The sequence below is a fragment of the Heterodontus francisci genome, chromosome 34, assembly GCF_036365525.1.
Source record: "Heterodontus francisci isolate sHetFra1 chromosome 34, sHetFra1.hap1, whole genome shotgun sequence".
NCBI classification, from domain to species: Eukaryota; Metazoa; Chordata; class Chondrichthyes; order Heterodontiformes; family Heterodontidae; genus Heterodontus; species Heterodontus francisci.
The window spans coordinates 9,001,269-9,019,514 of record NC_090404.1 but is presented as its reverse complement, the minus strand read 5'-3'; the positions used below and the strand labels follow the sequence as shown (position 1 = coordinate 9,019,514).

Genomic DNA, 18,246 nt, shown 5'->3' with positions numbered 1-18,246 from the left:
GAGGGAAGGTCTTACGAGGAAAGGCTGAGGGACTTGAGGTTGTTTTCGTTGGAGAGAAGGAGGAGGAGAGGTGACTTAATAGAGACATATAAGATAATCAGAGGGTTAGATAGGGTGGATAGTGAGCGTCTTTTTCCTCGGATGGTGATGGCAAACACGAGGGGACATAGCTTCAAGTTGAGGGGTGATAGATAAAGGACAGATGTGAGAGGTAGTTTCTTTACTCAGAGAGTAGTAAGGGCGTGGAATGCCCTGCCTGCAGCAGTAGTAGATTCGCCAACTTTAAGGGCATTTAAGTGGACATTGGATAGACACATGGATGAAAATGGAATAGTGTAGGTCAGATGGTTTCACAGCTCGGCGCAACATCGAGGGCCGAAGGGCCTGTACTGCGCTGTAATATTCTAATTCTAATCTAATCTAATCTAATCAACCCAGGTCTGTTAATAGCATGGTTCCTGCTCTGATGCTTCGGTAGTATAGTGGTGAGTAGCCCCACCTATCATATGGGAGACTGGCATTTGTTTTTTTCCCCCACAAAGTATTTCATAACAATGCAGCCAAGCGCCAACATCAGCAGTGCATTCTCAGCAGTGTGGATGATTGAGTGAATCGCTTCACACAAAAGGGGCAGGTAAACGGCTGCTCTCTGTGTGAATGCACTGGTGTTGCATCAGGTGGTATGAGCTTTTCAAGCTCTTCCTGCAGTCAGAACATTTTAATGGTCTTTTGTTAGAGTGAAATTGCTGGTGGGCCTGCGGGTTTTGTGACTGAGTAAATCCCTTCCCACAGACAGCGCAGGTGAATGGCCTCTCTCCAGTGTGACGGTGTGATGAGTTTCCAGATGGGACAGGGAACGGAGTGTCTTTCCACAATCCCCACATTTCCACAGTTTCTCCCTGGTGCAGGTGTCCTTGTGTCTCTTCAGGTTGGATGATCAGTTGAAGCCTTGTGAATGGTGCAATATTTTTTCAGGCTGATTAACTGGTTAAAGCTCTTTCCACAGTCAGTGTACTGGAACACTCTCACTCGGGTGCTTGTGTCTCAGTGCTTTTTCAGTCACACTGATGTTTGAAATTTTTTCTCACAGACAGAACAGACATATATCTCTCCTTCCAAATTCAAAGGCCATGTATATTCTGGTCCTGATGAATCGAGTAACTCTGTCAGATCTTGATATGATATATGGTTTCAGTTTCCCATCGACGGGAAAAGAGTTAACAAAAGCCCTCACCATAAGTACAGGATTGAAATTCAGAACAAGCAATTCTAGTTTCAATGGAACATGCTTTCCTCTTTTGATTCCCCAAAGATGTAAATCTCCGTCCCACACACTGCCTCATTCCTATGCTGAAATCCAAACCTATCGTGCCATCTCCCACTTTTTACCTTTCTGTCGGCTTTTCTCCCTGCCCTGAAGAGCTTTGGCTGGGTTCAGTTAAACATTCACTGGCAAATAACTTATGCAATTATTCTAACACAGTGCTTTCCTTTGTGGGAACGTGAGAAGCAGAATGCAGACTGCTTTCAATCTCACTTTGAAGAGATGGAACCAGTCATAGCGGCCAAGTGCACTGCACTGCTGAACTACAAGAAAGCCCCCAGCATGTTAACATCCTTAGGACTTAAAGCCACCAGAAGTGCCGCACAAGGAACAGCCAGGCGCAGTGTAAACAATTACTGGCAACACCTATGCATCATATTCAGCTGGCCTCCAACACCAGAAACATCAGAGGAATGTATGACGGCATTAAGAGAGCTTTTGGGCCAACCATCAAGAAGATCGCCCCCCTCAAATCTAAATCGGGGAAACGATCACTGACCAAGCAAGCAAATGGCCCACTGGGTGGAGCAGCACCTGGAGCTGTACTCCAGGGAATATGATGTCGCTGATACTGCCCTTAATGCAGCCCAGTCTCTGCCAGTCATGGACGAGCTAGACGAATAGCCAACAAAATCAGAGCTCAGTAACAACATCGATTCTCTAGCCAGCGGAAAAGCCCCTGGAATAGACAGCATTACCCTTGATGTAATCAAGAGTGCCAAGCCTGCTATACTCTCAGCACTACATGAATTTCTTTGCCTGTGCTGGAATGAGGGAGCAGTACCACAGGACATGCGCAATGCCAATTTCATCACCCTCTATAAGAACAAGGGTGACTGTGGTGACTGCAATAACTACTGTGGAATCTCCCTGCTCAGCACAGTGGGGAAAGCCTTCATTTGAGTCATTTTAAACAGACTCCAGAAGCTGGCTGAGCATGTCTACCCTGAGGCACAGTATGGCTTTCGAGCAGAGAGATCCACCATTGACATGCTTTTCTCCCTTCACCAGCTACAGGAGAAATGCCGTGAACAATAGATGCCCCTCTACATTGCTTTCAGAGATCTCACCAAAGCCTTTGACCTCGTCAGCAGACGTGGTCTCTTCAGACTACTAGCAAAGATCGGATGTCCACCAAAGCTACTAAGTATCATCACCTCATTCCTTGACAATATGAAAGGCATAATTCAGCATAGCGGCACCTCATCAGATTCCTTTCCCATCCTGAGTCGTGTGAAACAGGGCTGTGTTCTCGCATCTACACTGTTTGGGATCTTCTTCTCACTGCTGCTCTCACATGCATTCAAGTCTTCAGAAGAAGGAATTTTCCTTCACACAAAATCAGATGGCAGGTTGTTCAACCTTGCCCGTCTAAGAGCTAAGACCAAAGTATGGAAAGGCCTCATCAGGGAACTCCTCTTTGCTGATGATGCTGCATTAATATCCCACACAGAAGAGTGTCTGCAGAGACTCATTGACAGGATTGCGGTTGCCTGCAACAAATTTGGCCTAACCATCAGTTTCAAGAAAACGAAGATCATGGGACAGGACGTCAGAAATGCTCCATCCATCAATATCGGCGACCACGCTCTGGAAGTGGTTCGACAGTTCACCTACCTAGGCTCAACTATCACCAGTAACCTGTCTCTCGTTGCATAAATCAACACGCACATGGGAAAGGCGTCTGCTGCTATGTCCAGACTGGCCAAGAGGGTGTGGGAAAATGGCATACTGACACAGAACACAAAAGTCCGAGTATTTCAAGCCTGTGTCCTCAATACTTTGCTCTATGGCAGTGAGGCCTGGACAACGTATGTCAGCCAAGAGCGATGTCTCCCTGATTCCATCTTCGCTGTCTCTGCAGAATCCTTGGCATCAGGTGGCAGGATCGTATCTCCAACACAGAAATCCTCGAGGCAGCCAACATCCCCAGCATGTAAGTCCTACTGAGCCAGCGGCGCTTGAGATGGCTTGGCCATGTGAACTGCATGGAAGATGGCAGGATCCCCAAGGACGTATTGTACAGTGAGCTCGTCACTGGTGTCAGATCCACCGGCCGTCCATGTCTCCGCTTTAAAGATGTCTGCAAACGTGACATGAAGTCTTGCAACATTGATCACATGTCGTGGGAGCCAGTTGCCAGCGACCGTCAGAGCTGGCAGACAGCTGTAAAGGCGGGGCTGAAGAGAGGCGAGTTGAAGAGACTCTGCAGTTGGCAGTGTAAAGAGACAGCAGTGTAAGGAGAGAGCCAACTGTGTAACAGCCCCGACAACCAACTTTACCTGCAGCGCCCGTGGAAGAGTCTATCACTCTAGAATTGGCCTTTATAGCCACTCCAGGCGTTGCTCCACAACCCACTGACCAACTCTAGGCGCTTACCCATTGTCTCCCGAGACAAGGAGGCCAAAAGGAAGGACGGACGGACGGAAAGGAGGAAGGCAAGTAACTCATGCAATTATTCTAGCACAGTGCTTTACCTTGTGAGGACCTTTGCAAACGAATGGCGGATACCAATATCCAGAATGCTCTGCGCAGAGGAATATGTTATATCTTGGTCAGAAACGCGGAAATGCGCAGGCGCAAAAAGGCTCTGCCCCCAGAGGGCCCCCCACCTCTGTCCAAGTGGAGCATGCGCAATGCGGGTCTAGGAAACGAAGCGGGGACGAACGTAGCCTCAGCAACACCGAGTATTAGCGTCTCTCAGGTCCCGGATTAGAGCCGTCGTGCATGGCAGACGTCCGTTGAGGGCCCCGGGAGGGAGCACCATTAACTCGTTGGTGCAGCGCCTCCCCGGTCCCGCCGCTTCCTGGTTTCTTCTCCCGTTTCCACCGACTCGCAACAAAGGACAAGACAGAGGCCGCCCAGAATGCCCCGCGCCTGGCCTTGGGGTGCATGCGCAGTCTAAACGCTTGGGCAAATCTGAGCGTTGGATCGAGCGGTTTCTGGGACGCAGAACATTGTGGGAACTGTGGCCGCCATTCGTCATCGTCTGTCGGTAAGTGTTTTATTGCAGGCTGACGGAAGGTCAGCGAGCTGAAGCGTTAACTCTGTTTCGCTCTTCACAGATGCTGCCTGCCCTGCGGAGTATTTCCAGCATTTTCTCTCTTTAGTTCAGCTTTCCAGTATCCGCAGTATTTTGCTTTTGTTTTATCGCAGGCGTTGCTCACAGAACCGAGTCTAGAAACACATACGGATCGATTTTTGTATCAGGGTTAGATGTGGAAGTCGGTCCCTAACTTCTTCTGTCGGTCTTGTTTTGTTGCATCGGTTTGAACTGGAGTGGAGATGGAGGACAAGCTGCTGGATTTACTCCCGAGTACTTTTCAGCCCAGTAGGGCCCAACAGTTTCCAATGTGAGCCGCTGAAGGGAGATTGATTCTAGGAGAGATTATGTCGTAAAACACTCTCCGTGGAATGCAAAATAATATTGTTTTAATAGTAAGTCTTTCTGCAGAGCTTTTTTAATTTCTTTCGTATAGAGAGATTTTTAATTCTTGGGATGTGGTCATCGTTCATAAGGCCAGAAAATATTGTCAATCCCCAGTTACCCTTGAGAAGGTGCTGGTAGGCTTTCTTAATCAACCACTGCAATTCATGTGGCCTCAAAATGCTGTTAGATAAAGAAGTCCAGGATTTTCGCCCAGCCTCAATGAAAGAACTGTGATATATGCTGAAGTCAGGATGCTGTGTGACTTGGAGGGGAACTTGGAGGTGATGATTTCCTATGCACCTGCTTCTGTTGTCTTTCTTGGTGGTGGTGGTCACAGGTTACGAGATTCTTTCAAAGTTCTGGTCGACTTGCAGACATATAAAGTCCCCCTCCTTCACCTCTCGCCCTCCTACCGCTCTTTCTTTCTACCTCCATAGAGGCCAGGGTCTTGTGTAGGCCCAGACTGGGTGACGATTTCTCCTCCCTGAAGGATGTTGGTGAACCAGTTGGGTTTTTACGACAATCCAGCAGCTTTCATGGTCATTTTTTCCTGGTGTCGGCCCCACAAATTGCCAGGTTCATTCAGCTCAATTGGGCAACATGCCTTTGCATTTTTGTGGGTTTTCTCTGACACTCCCTTTTTCCTGTTTTAATTTCATTTTGCAGGATATCCGAAGGAGAGGATTTTCTGATGGGAAGCTCAAACCAAACATCTCACCAAGACCTGACAGAGTGACTCTATTCATCTGGACCTGAATATTATCAGCCTTTGAATATGGAGTCAAAGAGCCCTGTTCACAGTGGGGAGAAACCGTACATGTGTTCTGTGTGTGGAAGAAGATTCAGTCAATCATCTGGCCTGTCGAGGCACAAACGTAGTCACACCGGGGAGAAACGGTGTAAATGTGGGGACTGTGGGAAGGGATTCAATTACCCATTCGAGTTGGAAACTCATAGGCGTATTCACACAGGAGAGAGGCCGTTCACCTGCACAGTGTGTGAGAAAGGATTCACTCAGTCATCCACCCTGCTGAGACACCAGCGAGTTCACACTGGGGAGAGGCTGTTCACCTGCTTCATGTGTGGGAAGGGATTGACTCATTTCTATGCCCTCCTGAGACATCAGCGGGTTCACACTGATGCGAGACAGTTTAAATGTTCCAACTGTGGGAAGAGCTTTAAAAGCCCTGAGGCACTGAGGGAGCACCAGCGCATTCACTCCGGTTCCACACCATTCAGCTGCTTTCAGTGTGGGAAGAAGTTCAGGAGGTCATCCCACCTGCTGACACACCAGCGAATTCACACTGGGGAGAGGCCGTTCACCTGCTCCGAGTGTGGGAAGGGATTCACCCTGTCATCCAACCTGCTGATACATCAGCGACTACACACCGAGGAAAGGCCATTTAAGTGCTCTGTGTGTGGCAAGGGATTCACTCTATCATCCAACCTGCTGACACACCAGCGAGTTCACACTGACGAGAAACCTTTTAAATGTCCTCTCTGTGGGAAGTGCTATAGAAGTTCTGGGGAACTGACTTGTCATCAACGTATTCACACCGGTGAGAGACCGTTCAGGTGCTCTCACTGTGGGACTGGGTTCAGGCGATCATCTGACCTCACCGTACACCAGCGCACTCACACTGGGGAGAGGCCGTTCACCTGCTCCGTGTGTGGGAAGGGATTCACTCGCTCATCCACCCGGTTGACACACCAGCGAGTTCACACTGGGGAGAGGCCATTCACCTGCTCCGTGTGTGGGAAGGGATTCACTCGGTCATCCACCCGGCTGACACACCAGCGAACGCACAAGTAACTGAAGGAGTTGGATTCTGCTGTTAATCACACCCTGGGCTATAACACATTCATCTGACAGTTGGGGTCTATGTTAATAAACTCCAGTTATAAGGGTCAATAGCTTTGTGTTAAACACATGTTGTATCTCCTCCTTTTAATACTCGAAGACAAGTTAGTTCCTTTTGAAGTGCTCACACTGTTGTTCTGCAGTATCAATTTCTGCACAGCAAAATCCCACAAACAGCAATGGGACGAGTGCCCGATTAATCAAGTTTTTATGGTTCTATTGGTTAGAGCGTGTATGTTTGCCCCACTGCACCAGGAGAACTCCCCTATGGACAGTATGTGGAGTTGCTGAGGTCTCCTGAGATGAGGGTGGAGCTGATTGAGCTGTCAGGCCTGCAACGTAGCTTGAAGAACTGCTGTCTGGGATCTTTCCTATTAATTCACTGACTCCCAGCTGAAGTCATTCTGGAATCAAACAATTGACTTTGAATATCAATCCCAATTTACATTTTGGAGAGAAATCTACATCATTAAATGGGCTGTAAAAGAGGAAGAAAGTTCTTGTGTTGATTTAACACCTTTCCCACCCTCAGAACATCCCAAAGTGATTCACAGTCAATGACGCATTTCGGAAGCAGCATTGTAAACTTCACAGATGATACAAAACTTGGCAAAGTATTAGATAATGGTGAGGCTTCAGGATGGCAGAGACAGGATGGTGAAATGGGCAGAATGATGGCAGATGGAGTTCAATCAGGAGAAGTGTGAAGTGATTTACTTTGGGAGGACTGATATAGAAAGACAGGCTAATTATAAATGGCACGACTTTGAAAAGTGTAGAGCAGAGAGACCTTGGTGTCCGTATCGACAAATCCTTAAAGGTGGCAGGGCAACTTGATAAGATGGTTAAAAAGCATCTGGGTTACTTGGGTTTATAAATAGAGGAATAGAATATAATTGAATAGAGGAATACAGAGATCATGCTGGAACTTTATAAATCACTGGTTAGGCCTCAGCTGGATATTGTGGACAATTCTGGACACCACACATCAGGAAAGATGTAAAAGTCTGAGAAAGGCGACAGAGGAGATTTACCAGAATGTTACCAGTGATGTGGAACTTCAGCTATCAGGAGAGGTTGGAAAAGTTAGGAGTATTATCCTTGAAACAGAGAAGGTTAGGAGGTGACCTCATAGAGGTTTCCACAATGATGAGAGATTTTGATAGAGTATTTCCACTGGTGAGTGGGTCAATAACCAGAGTCATCAATTCAAATCATTGGCAAAAGATGGAGATGAGGAAAAGTGTTTCCACTCAGAGAGTTATCGGGATTGGGAATGCTCTGCCTGAAAAGGTGGTGGAAGCTGATTCCATAAATTATTTTTAAACAGGGAGTTGGACAGGAACTTGATGAGAAACTTACAACAATACGGACAAAAAACTGGGATGTGGGTCTAAGCATGACTGCTTTATCACGGAGCCAGCACAGACATGCCGGGCCGAATGGCCTCCTTCTCTGCTGTAAGTTTCTATGAATCTATTTCATGTTTATCATGACCATTACACTATTGTAAATAATTAGTCATGATGTTTATTGTGGATCATTATACTATTATAACTCACTATGATGTTTATCATGGATCATTGTATGATGTTAACTGAACAGTGTTTAAAATCATGAGGGGTCTGGACAGAGTAGGTAGGGAGAAACTGTGAAAGGACCGAGAACCAGAGGACACCGATTTAAGGTTATTGGGGAAAAAAGCAACAGCAACATGAGGAAAATCTTTTTTCTGCAGTGAGTGGTTTGGATCTGGATTATACTGCCTGAGAGTGTGCTGGAGGCTGATTCAATTGAGCCCTTTAAAAGAGAAATGGAGAATCATCAGAAGAGGAAAGCTTTGCAGGCTCTGGGGAAAAGGCAAGAGAGTGGGACTAGGTGACTTGCTCTTGCAGAGAGCTGGCAGGTACACGATGGGCCTCCTTCTGCGCTGTACTTTTCGATGATTTCTATGATTCTATGAAATGATGTTTCTGTGAAGACGGAACTATTTTAGGCAAAGTTAGATTCCCGGAAGAATTGCAATCTGTGTTCCTGTAAACAAGGTCATTGCTGACAGGAAAAGAGAGAAAGGATTAAATTCTGACCTGTAGAGAATGATCTGCTCCCTCTATGAGTGTGTTAAAATTGTGAGCAAGGTGTTGCTGGTCTGGAATACACAAGAGAAGGAGAAAGACAAGATGAGGGAGAATAACAGGGCTCAGAGGGCTAAGCTCACTGTCCAAATATGAGAAATGAAATATGGTAACTGGTCCAAACAAAGGGTTTGAATTTGTATTTAATTTAATTTGTTGATTTAAAGACACCTGGTTTGGTTAGCCTCATTCGGGGGTTAATAGATGGTACAATTTGGCTGGGTCTTTCTTTAATTTGGATAGTTTAAAATGATATGTTAGGCGATTTGTGGAGGGACAGGATTGAATTAACAGTGCGTTTCTCCCACCACAATCAGAATCGTATATTTTGATTGGGGGGCTTTGACTGGAGCAGTCAGTCATAATGGAAAACACAAGAGAATCAGAAAGACAAGATGAGGGAGAATAACAGGACTCAGAGGGCAAAGCTCACTGTCCAAATGTGAGAAATGAAATATGGTAACTGGTCCGAATAAAGGAACTATTGAAAGCCTGGAGGGAGAGTGAATTGTGACGTTGGACAAAAGGAGCCAGCAGAATGTCCGGTTCATTAATCCAGATTAAACAGCTGGTTCTGTGATATCCGGACTGAGGACAGGAAGCACAAAGGCATCGTTCAGGTGTCTGGACACAGATCCGCCTTTGGAAGCCGGAGTGTTGGTGGGGATATTGGGAACTGTTGTCTTCATTTCCCACCCCCGCCCCACAAACTCCATTCCCTAGCTACCAGCACCATCCCTCTCCCTGGCAACTGTCTGAGACCGTCTTTCCTGGGATGTGGGCATCGCTGGCTAGGCCAGCATTTATTGCCCATCCCTAATTGGGCGGCGCAGTGGTTAGCACCGCAGCCTTACAGCTCCAGCGACCCGGGTTCAATTCTGGGTACTGCCGGTGTGGAGTTTGCAAGTTCTCCCTGCGTCTGCGTGGGTTTCCTCTGGGTGCTCCGGTTTCCTCCCACATGCCAAAGACTTGCAGGTTGATAGGTAAATTGGCCATTAGCAATTGCCCCTAGTATAGGTAGGTGGTAGGGAAATATAGGGACAGGTGGGGATGTGGTAGGAATATGGAATTAGTGTAGGATTAGTATAAATGGGTGGTTGATGGTCAGCACAGACTCGGTGGGCCGAAGGGCCTATTTCAGTGCTGTATCTCTAAACTAAACTAATTGCCCTTCAGAAGATAGTGGTGAGCTGCCTTCTTGAACCGCTGCAGTAGGTACACCTACAGTGCTGTTAGGAAGGGAGTTCCAGGATTTTGACCCAGCGACAGTGAAGGAACGGTGATATAGTTCCAAGTCAGGATGGTGTTGGCTTGGAGGGAAACTTGTAGGTGGTGGTGTTCCCATGTATTTGCTGCCCTTGTCCTTCTAGGTGGAAGAGGTTGTGGATTTGGACGTCACTGTCTGAGGAGCTTTGGTGCATTGCTGCAGTGCATCTTGTAGATGGTACACACTGCTGCCACTGTGCGTCAGTGGTGGAGGGAGTGAATGTTCAAGTTGGTGGATGGGGTGCCAATCAAGCAGGCTGCTTTGTCCTAGATGGTGTCGAGCATCTTGAGTGTTGGAGCTGCACCCATCGAGGCAAGTGGAGAGTATTCCATCACATTCCTGATTTGTGCCTTGTAGATAGTGGACAGTCATTTGAGAGACAGGAGGTGAGTTACTTGCCACAGAATTCCTAACTTCTGACCTGTTCTTGTAGCCTCAGCATTTATGTGGCTACTCCAGTTCAGTTTCTGGTCAATGGTAACCACCAGGATGTTGATATTGGGGGCTTCAGCGATTGTAATGCCATTGAACATCAAGGAGAGGTGGTTAGATTCTCTCTTGCTGGAGATGGTCATTGCCTGGCAATTGTGTGGCACGGATGTAACTTGCCACTTATCAGCCAAGCCTGGATATTGTCAGGTCTTGCTGCACCCCAACACGGACTGCTTCAGTATCTGAGGAGTCGCGAATGGCGATGAACATTGTGCAATCATCAGTGAACATCCCCACTTCTGACCTTACGATGGTGGTAAGGTCTTTGATGAAGTGCTGAAGATAGTTGGGCCTAGGACACTACCCTGAGGAATTCCTGCAGTGATGTCCTGAGGCTAGGATGATTGACCTACAACAACCACAAGCATCTTCCTTTGTGCGAGGTCTGACTCCAACCAGCAGAGAGTTTTCCCCCTGATTCCTATTGAATCCAGTTTTGGTCAGGATCCTTGATGCCATACTCAGTCAAATGCTGCCTTGATGTCAAGGGCAGTCACTCTCACCTCATCTCTGGAGTTCAGCTCTTTTGTCTATGTTTGAACCAAGGCTGTAATGAGGTCAGGAGCCGAGTGGCCCTGGCAGAACCCAAACTGAGTGTCACTGAGCAGGTTATTGCTGAGCAAGTGCCACTTGATAGCACAGTTGACGACACTTTCCAACACTTTACTGATGATCGAGAGTAGATTGATGGGATGGTAATTGGCCAGTTTGGATTTGTCCTGCTTTTTGTGTACAGGACATACCTGGGCAATTTTTCACATTGCTGGGGTGGATGCCAGTGTTGTAGCTGTACTGGAACAGCTTGGCTAGTGGTGTGGCTAGTTTTGGAGCACAGGTCTTCAGTACTATTGCCATAATGTTATCAGGGTCCATAGCCTTTTCAGTATCCAGTGCCTTCAGACGTTTCTTAATATCATGCTGAGGGAATCAAATTGGCTGAAGACTGGCATCTGTGATGCTGGGGACCTCAGGAGGAGGCTGAGATGGATCATCCACTTGGCACTTCTGGCTGAAGATGGATGCAAATGCTGCAGCCTTATCTTTTGCACTAATGTGCTGGGCTCCCCCATCATTGAGGATGGGGATATTTGTGGAACCACCTCCTCTTTTTAGTTGTTTTAATATCCACCACCATTCATGATTGGATGTGGCAGGACTGCAGAGCTCAGATCTGAACCATTGGTTGTGGGATAGTTTACCCCAGTCTGTTACAGGTTGCTTCCACTGTTTGGTATGCACGACGTCCTGTGTTGTAGCTTCAACAGGCTGCCACCTTATTTTTAGGTTTTCCTGGAGCTGCTGCTGGCATGCCCTCCTGTACTCTTCAGTGACTGTGGGGTTGGTTTACATCAGACAGGAGGAGATTGGTGTCAGTGACTGGGGTTGGTTTATATCAGATAGTGGAGATTGGAGTCAGTGACTGTGGGGTTAATTTATATCAGACAGGAGGAGATTGTGTCAGTGACTGTGGGGTTAATTTATATCAGACAGGAGGAGATTGGTGTCAGTGACTGTGGGGTTAATTTATATCAGACAGGAGGAGATTGTGTCAGTGACTGTGGGGTTGGTTTATATCAGAGGAGGAGATTGGTGTCAGTGACTGGGGTTGGTTTATATCAGAGGAGGAGATTGGTGTCAGTGACTGGGGTTGGTTTACATCAGACAGTGGGAGATTGGTGTCAGTGACTGTGGGGTTGGTTTACATCAGACAGTGGGAGATTGGTGTCAGTGACTGTGGGGTTGGTTTATATCAGACAGTGGGAGATTGGTGTCAGTGACTGTGGGGTTGGTTTATATCAGACAGGAGGAGATTGTGTCAGTGACTGTGGAGTTGGTTTATATCAGACAGTGGGAGATTGGTGCCAGTGACTGTGGAGTTGGTTTATATCAGATATCTTTGTTAAATAGCAGGGAGTCTGGAAATTACTAGAGTTTAAAATTAAGGATGGAGTAACTGACGCCTTGCAAATGTTTGACTGATCAGAGAACGCTAGCCTGGAATTCAAAAGTTTGGTCATCACTGACAAACCCAACACTTCTACTGGTGGAAACAGAATAAATAAGGAAAAATGATCAAAAGTGTTCATGATTAGAACACCCCTATCAAACAGGATCAACTGACCTGCTGAATCACCAGCACGTTCACATTGGGGAGAGGCCGTTCATCTGCTCCAAATGTGGGAAGGGATTTATTAATTCATCCACCCTTCAGACACACCGACGAGTTCACACTAGGGAAAGGCCGCTCTAATGCCCCATATGTGGGAAAGGATATACAAATTTATCCAACCTCCAGACACACCAGCGAGTCCACACTGGGGAGAGACCATTCACCTGCACTGAGTGTGGGAAGCAATTCGCTGCTTTATCCAACCTGCAGGCGCATATACAAGTTCACACTGAGGAGCGACCTTATAAATGCTCTGACTGTGGTAATGGTTTTAAAAGCTCCACAGAACTGATTAGACACCAGCGAGTTCACTCTGACGAGAAACCATTCAGTTGCTCTCACTGTGGGAAGAGGTTCAGGCGATCACACAACCTCAGTGCACAGCAGCGAGATCACACCAGGGCGAGACAGTTCAACTGCTCCATGTGTGAGAAGGGATTTACTTGGGCATTTAAACTTCTGAAACAGCAGCGAGTTCATATTGCGTAGAGGCCGTTCTTCTGTGTGTGTGTGTGTGTGTGTGTCTGGGAAAGGATTCAATCAGTCATCACATCAGCACAAACATTGAATACAAAGTGGAGAGAGGCCATTCACCTGCTTCCTGTCTGGAAACAAATTCACTGATAATGAATGCAGTTCTTTTCGGAGATCTTGGGATTTGGTTCAGATAGTGACAGGGTGTTAGTGCTTTACCCCCTAACAGGATAAATATGCGTTGTGATTTTACAGGATTATCTGTATCCAGACCCCTTTAGACAAAATCAGAAACTAGGAAAAAAGGAGATGTTGGTTTAATGTTTTTATTTTTGTTACACAACACACTCCATACTGAGACCATGTGATTACTGGATACTCATGGGAGGACTCATCATAAAGAGCTGTGAGTACATCGTTCTAATCTGGTTAGTCTGCTCGAAGTTTGACCAGGTCAAGAGCCGAGCTTTTGTGTATTGAACCTTTTTTATTTTTAGTAACATCTTGCTAATGTTTTGATAACATGTCAATACATTCTGGTTATTTGTTTTATTAAAACGGAACATATTAACCCATTAATTCATCTTGTGAATGATGTAATTCTCTTCAGTGAGTCTGTGCAATATTATCATTGCTTTTCTTATAGTTTGTACCTGAACATCTCATCTCTTTCTGATAAGCTTAATAATGCATTTGTATTCATTTCATCTTGTGACCATCTGGCTTGGTTCCGAAAACATACAGTGTCTGTTCACAGTGGCACAGTGGTAAGCATTGCAGCCTCACAGCTCCAGGGACCCGGGTTCAATTCTGGGTACTGCCTGTGCGGAGTTTGCATGTTCTCCCTGTGTCTGTGTGGGTTTACACCGGGTGCTCCGGTTTCCTCCCACAGCCAAAGGCTTGCAGGTGATAGGTAAATTGGCCGTTATAAATTGCCCCTAGTGTAGGTAGGGAATATGGGATTACTGTAGGGTTAGTATAAATGGGTGGTTGTTAGTTGGCACAGACTTGGTGGGCCGAAGGGCCTGTTTCAGTGGTGTATCTCTAAATAAATAAAATGAGGATAAGGAACCTGCTTCTATTGCAGGTTCTTAGTTTTAATATGTGCAAGTGCCTTTACTATTGAGAAATGTTTAATAAAGTTATTAGAATTATTCGGGTCTTCACCACCTGGCCTACCTCTGTCTACAGAGACATGGCTGCAGGACGACATAGATTGGGACCTGAATGTTGAGGATACATGGCATTTAGGAAGGACAGGAAGCTAGGAAAAGGTGGAGGGGTAGCTCTGTTAATTAATGATGGTATTTGTGCAATAGAGAGGGATGACCTAAGTTCCGGAGACCAGGATGTAGAAGCGGTTTGGGTAGAGATGAGAAATCATAAAGGCAAGAAGTCACTCATGGGAGTGGTGTACAGGCTACCTAACATTAACCACACTGTAGGACGGGGTATAAAGAAATAAATAATGTCAGCTTGTCAGAAAGGTACAACGATAATTATGGGCGATTTTAATCTACATATAAACAAGAACAATCAGATGGGCTGAAGTAGCCTAGATGAGGAGTACATGGAATATTTTCGGGATAATTTCTTGGAACAATACGTTCTGGAGCCAACCAGAGAGCAGGTTATACTAGACCTGGTATTGTGTGACAAGATAGGATTAATTAATGACCTCATAGTTAAAGTGCCTCCAGTTAGCAGCGAGGACTTGAACGCATGTGAAAGCAGCAAGGAGAAGAAAATCCCAAGGGATTTTCTTCTCCTTGCTGCTTTCACATGCGTTCAAGTCCTCTGAAGAAGGAATTTTCCTCCACACAAGATCAGGGGCAGGTTGTTCAACCTTGCCCGTCTAAGAGCGAAGTCCAAAGTACGGAAAGTCCTCTTCAGGGAACTCCTCTTTGCTGACGATGCTGCTTTAACATCTCACACTGAAGAGTGCCTGCAGAATCTCATCGACAGGTTTGCGGCTGCCTGCAATGAATTTGGCCTAACCATCAGCCTCAAGAAAACGAACATCATGGGACAGGACGTCAGAAATGCTGCATCCATCAATATTGGCGACCACGCTCTGGAAGTGGTTCAAGAGTTCACCTACCTAGGCTCAACTATCACCAGTAACCTGTCTCTAGATGCAGAAATCAACAAGCGCATGGGTAAGGATTCCACTGCTATGTCCAGACTGGCCAAGAGAGTGTGGGAAAATGGCGCACTGACACAGAACACAAAAGTCCGAGTGTATCAGGCCTGTGTCCTCAGTACCTTGCTCTATGGCAGCGAGGCCTGGACAACGTATGTCAGCCAAGAGCGACGTTTCAATTCATTCCATCTTCGCTGCCTCTGGAGAATACTTGGCATCAGGTGGCAGGACCGTATCTCCAACACAGAAGTCCTCGAGGCGGCCAACATCCCCAGCTTATACACACTACTGAGTCAGCGGCGCTTGAGATGGCTTGGCCATGTGAGCCGCATGGAAGATGGTAGGATCCCCAAAGACACATTGTACAGCGAGCTCGCCACTGGCATCAGACCCACCGGCCGTCCATGTCTCCGCTTTAAAGACATCTGCAAACGCGACATGAAATCCTGTGACATTGATCACAAGTTGTGGGAGTCAGTTGCCAGTGTTCGCCAGAGCTGGCGGGCAGCCATAAAGACAGGGCTAAAATGTGGCGAGTCGAAGAGACTTAGTAGTTGGCAGGAAAAAAGACAGAGGTGCAAGGGGAGAGCCAACTGTGCAACAGCCCTGACAAACAAATTTCTCTGCAGCACCTGTGGAAAAGCCTGTCACTCTAGAATTGGCCGTTATAGCCACTCCAGGCGCTGCTTCACAAACCACTGACCACCTCCAGGCGCTTGTCTCTCGAGATAAGGAGGCCCAAAAGAAAAAAGAAGTTAGCAGCGATCATAATATGATTGAATTTTACATTCAGTTTGAGGGAGAGAAGAGTGGATCCAAGACTAGTATTTTAAGTTTAAATAAGGGCAATTATGAGGGCATGAAAGCAGAGCTAGCTAAAGTAAACTGGCAAATCAGGTTAAAGGATAGGTCAATAGAGATGCAGTGACAGACATTTAAGGGGATATTTCAGAATACACAGAATAGATACATTTCAATGAGAAAAATCCACATGTGGCACCTGCATCCGTGGTTAACTAAAACAGTTAAAGATCGTATCAAACTTAAAGAAAAAGCCTATAATTGCGCAAAGATGGGAGGCAGGTCAGAAGATTGGACAGAATATAAAATACAGCAAAGAATGACGAAAAGATTGATAAGGAAAGTAAAATTAGAGTATGAGAGAAAGCTAGCTAGAAATATAAAGACAGATAGTAAGCATATCTATAGATATTTAAAAAAAGAAATGAGTTTACAAAGTGAGCGTTGATCCTATAGAAAGTGAGGTTGGGGAATTAATAATGGATAATAAGGAGATGGCAGATGAAATGAACACATATTTTGCATCTGTCTTCACGATTGAGGATACAAGTAACATCCCAGTATTAGCTGAAAGTCAGGAAGTGGAAGGGAGGGAGGAACTCATAAAAAAATTACAATCACCATGGAAGTGGTACTGAACAAATGGTTGGAACAGCGTGCTGCCAAATCCCTGGGTCCTGATGGACTTCATCCTAGGGTGTTAAAAGAAGTGGCTAGTGAGATAGTTGATGCGATAGTTTTGATTTTCCAAAATTCTGTAGATTTGGGGAAGGTTCCGTTAGATTGGAAAGTAACTCCTTTATTAAAAAAGGGAGGGAGACAGAAAGCATGAAACTACAGACCAGTTAGCTTAACATTTGTCTTAGGGAAAATGTTAGAAGCTATTATTAAAGACATTTTAGCAGGGCATTTAGAAAAATTCAAGGTAATCAGGCAGAGTCAACATGGTTTTGGGAAAGGGAAATCATGTTTAACCAATTTATTGGAGTTCTTTGAGGGAGTTACATGTCGTGTGGATAAAGGGAAACTGTGGATGTATTGTACTTAGATTTCTGAAGGCATTTGATAAGTTGCCAGATCAAAGGCTATTGCAGAAAATAAAAGCTCATGGTGTCGGGGTTAACATTGGCATGGATAGAAGATTGGCTAGCTAACAGGAAACAGAGAGTAGGCATAAATGGGTCATTTTCTGGTTGGCAAGATGTAATGAGTGGTGTGCCACAGGGATCTGTGTTGGGGCCTCAACTTGTTACAATTTATATAGATGAAGGGACCGAAGGTATGGTTGCTAAATTTGCTGATGACAAAGATAAGTAGGAAAGTAACTTGTGAAGAGGACATAAGGGGGCTACAAATGGATATACATAGGTTAAGTGAGTGATCAAAGACCTGGCAAATGGAGTATAATGTGGGAAAGTGGGAAATTGTCCACTTTGGCAGGAAAAATAAAAAAACAAGCATATTATTTAAATGGTGAGAGATTGCAGAGCTCTGAGATGCAGAGGCATCTGGGTGTCTTTGTGCATGAATTGCAAAAGGTTAGTATGCAGGTACGGCAAGTAATTAGGAAAGCTAATCGAATGTTATTGTTTATCGCGAGGGGAATTGAATACAAAAGTAGGGAGGTTATGCTTCAGCTATATAGGGCATTGGTGAGACCACATCTGGAGTACTGTGTACAGTACTGGTCTCCTTATTTAAGGAAGTCTGCAAATGCATTGGAGGCAGTGCAGAGAAGGTTTACTGGACTAATACCTGGAATGGGTGGGCTGTCTTATGAGGAAAGATTGGAGAGCTCGGCTTGTATCCGCTGGAATTTAGAAGAGTAAGAGGCGACTTGGTTGAAACATATAGGATCCTGAGGGGTCTTGACAGGTTGATGTGGAAAGGATGTTTCCCCTTGTGGGAGAATCTAGAAGTAGGGGTCACTGTTTAAAAATAAGGGGTTGCCCATTTAAGACAGATATGAGGAGATTTTTTTCTCTGAGGGTTGCGAGTCTTTGGAATTCTCTTCCTCCAAATATTTTTAAGGCAGAGGTAGATAGATTCTTGATAAGCAAGGGGGTTGATGGTTATCTGGAATAGGTGGAAATATGGAGTAATCAGTTCAGTCATGAACGTGTTGAATGGCAGAGCAGGTTTGACGGGT

The 18,246-nt window shown here is 45.8% G+C and overlaps 1 protein-coding gene across 1 annotated transcript in view; it reads left to right on the top strand.

Moving 5' to 3' along the window:
- The window catches only part of LOC137348589 (zinc finger protein 850-like), a gene marked incomplete at its 5' end in the record, with an annotated part of 47,847 nt that overhangs the window by 10,780 nt on the left and 18,821 nt on the right, over positions 1 to 18,246 (top strand). The window contains one exon of the mRNA XM_068013874.1: positions 5,556 to 8,075. Coding sequence (XP_067869975.1) covers positions 5,556 to 6,567 — 1,012 coding nt within the window. The remainder of the gene's footprint in view (positions 1 to 5,555; positions 8,076 to 18,246) is intronic.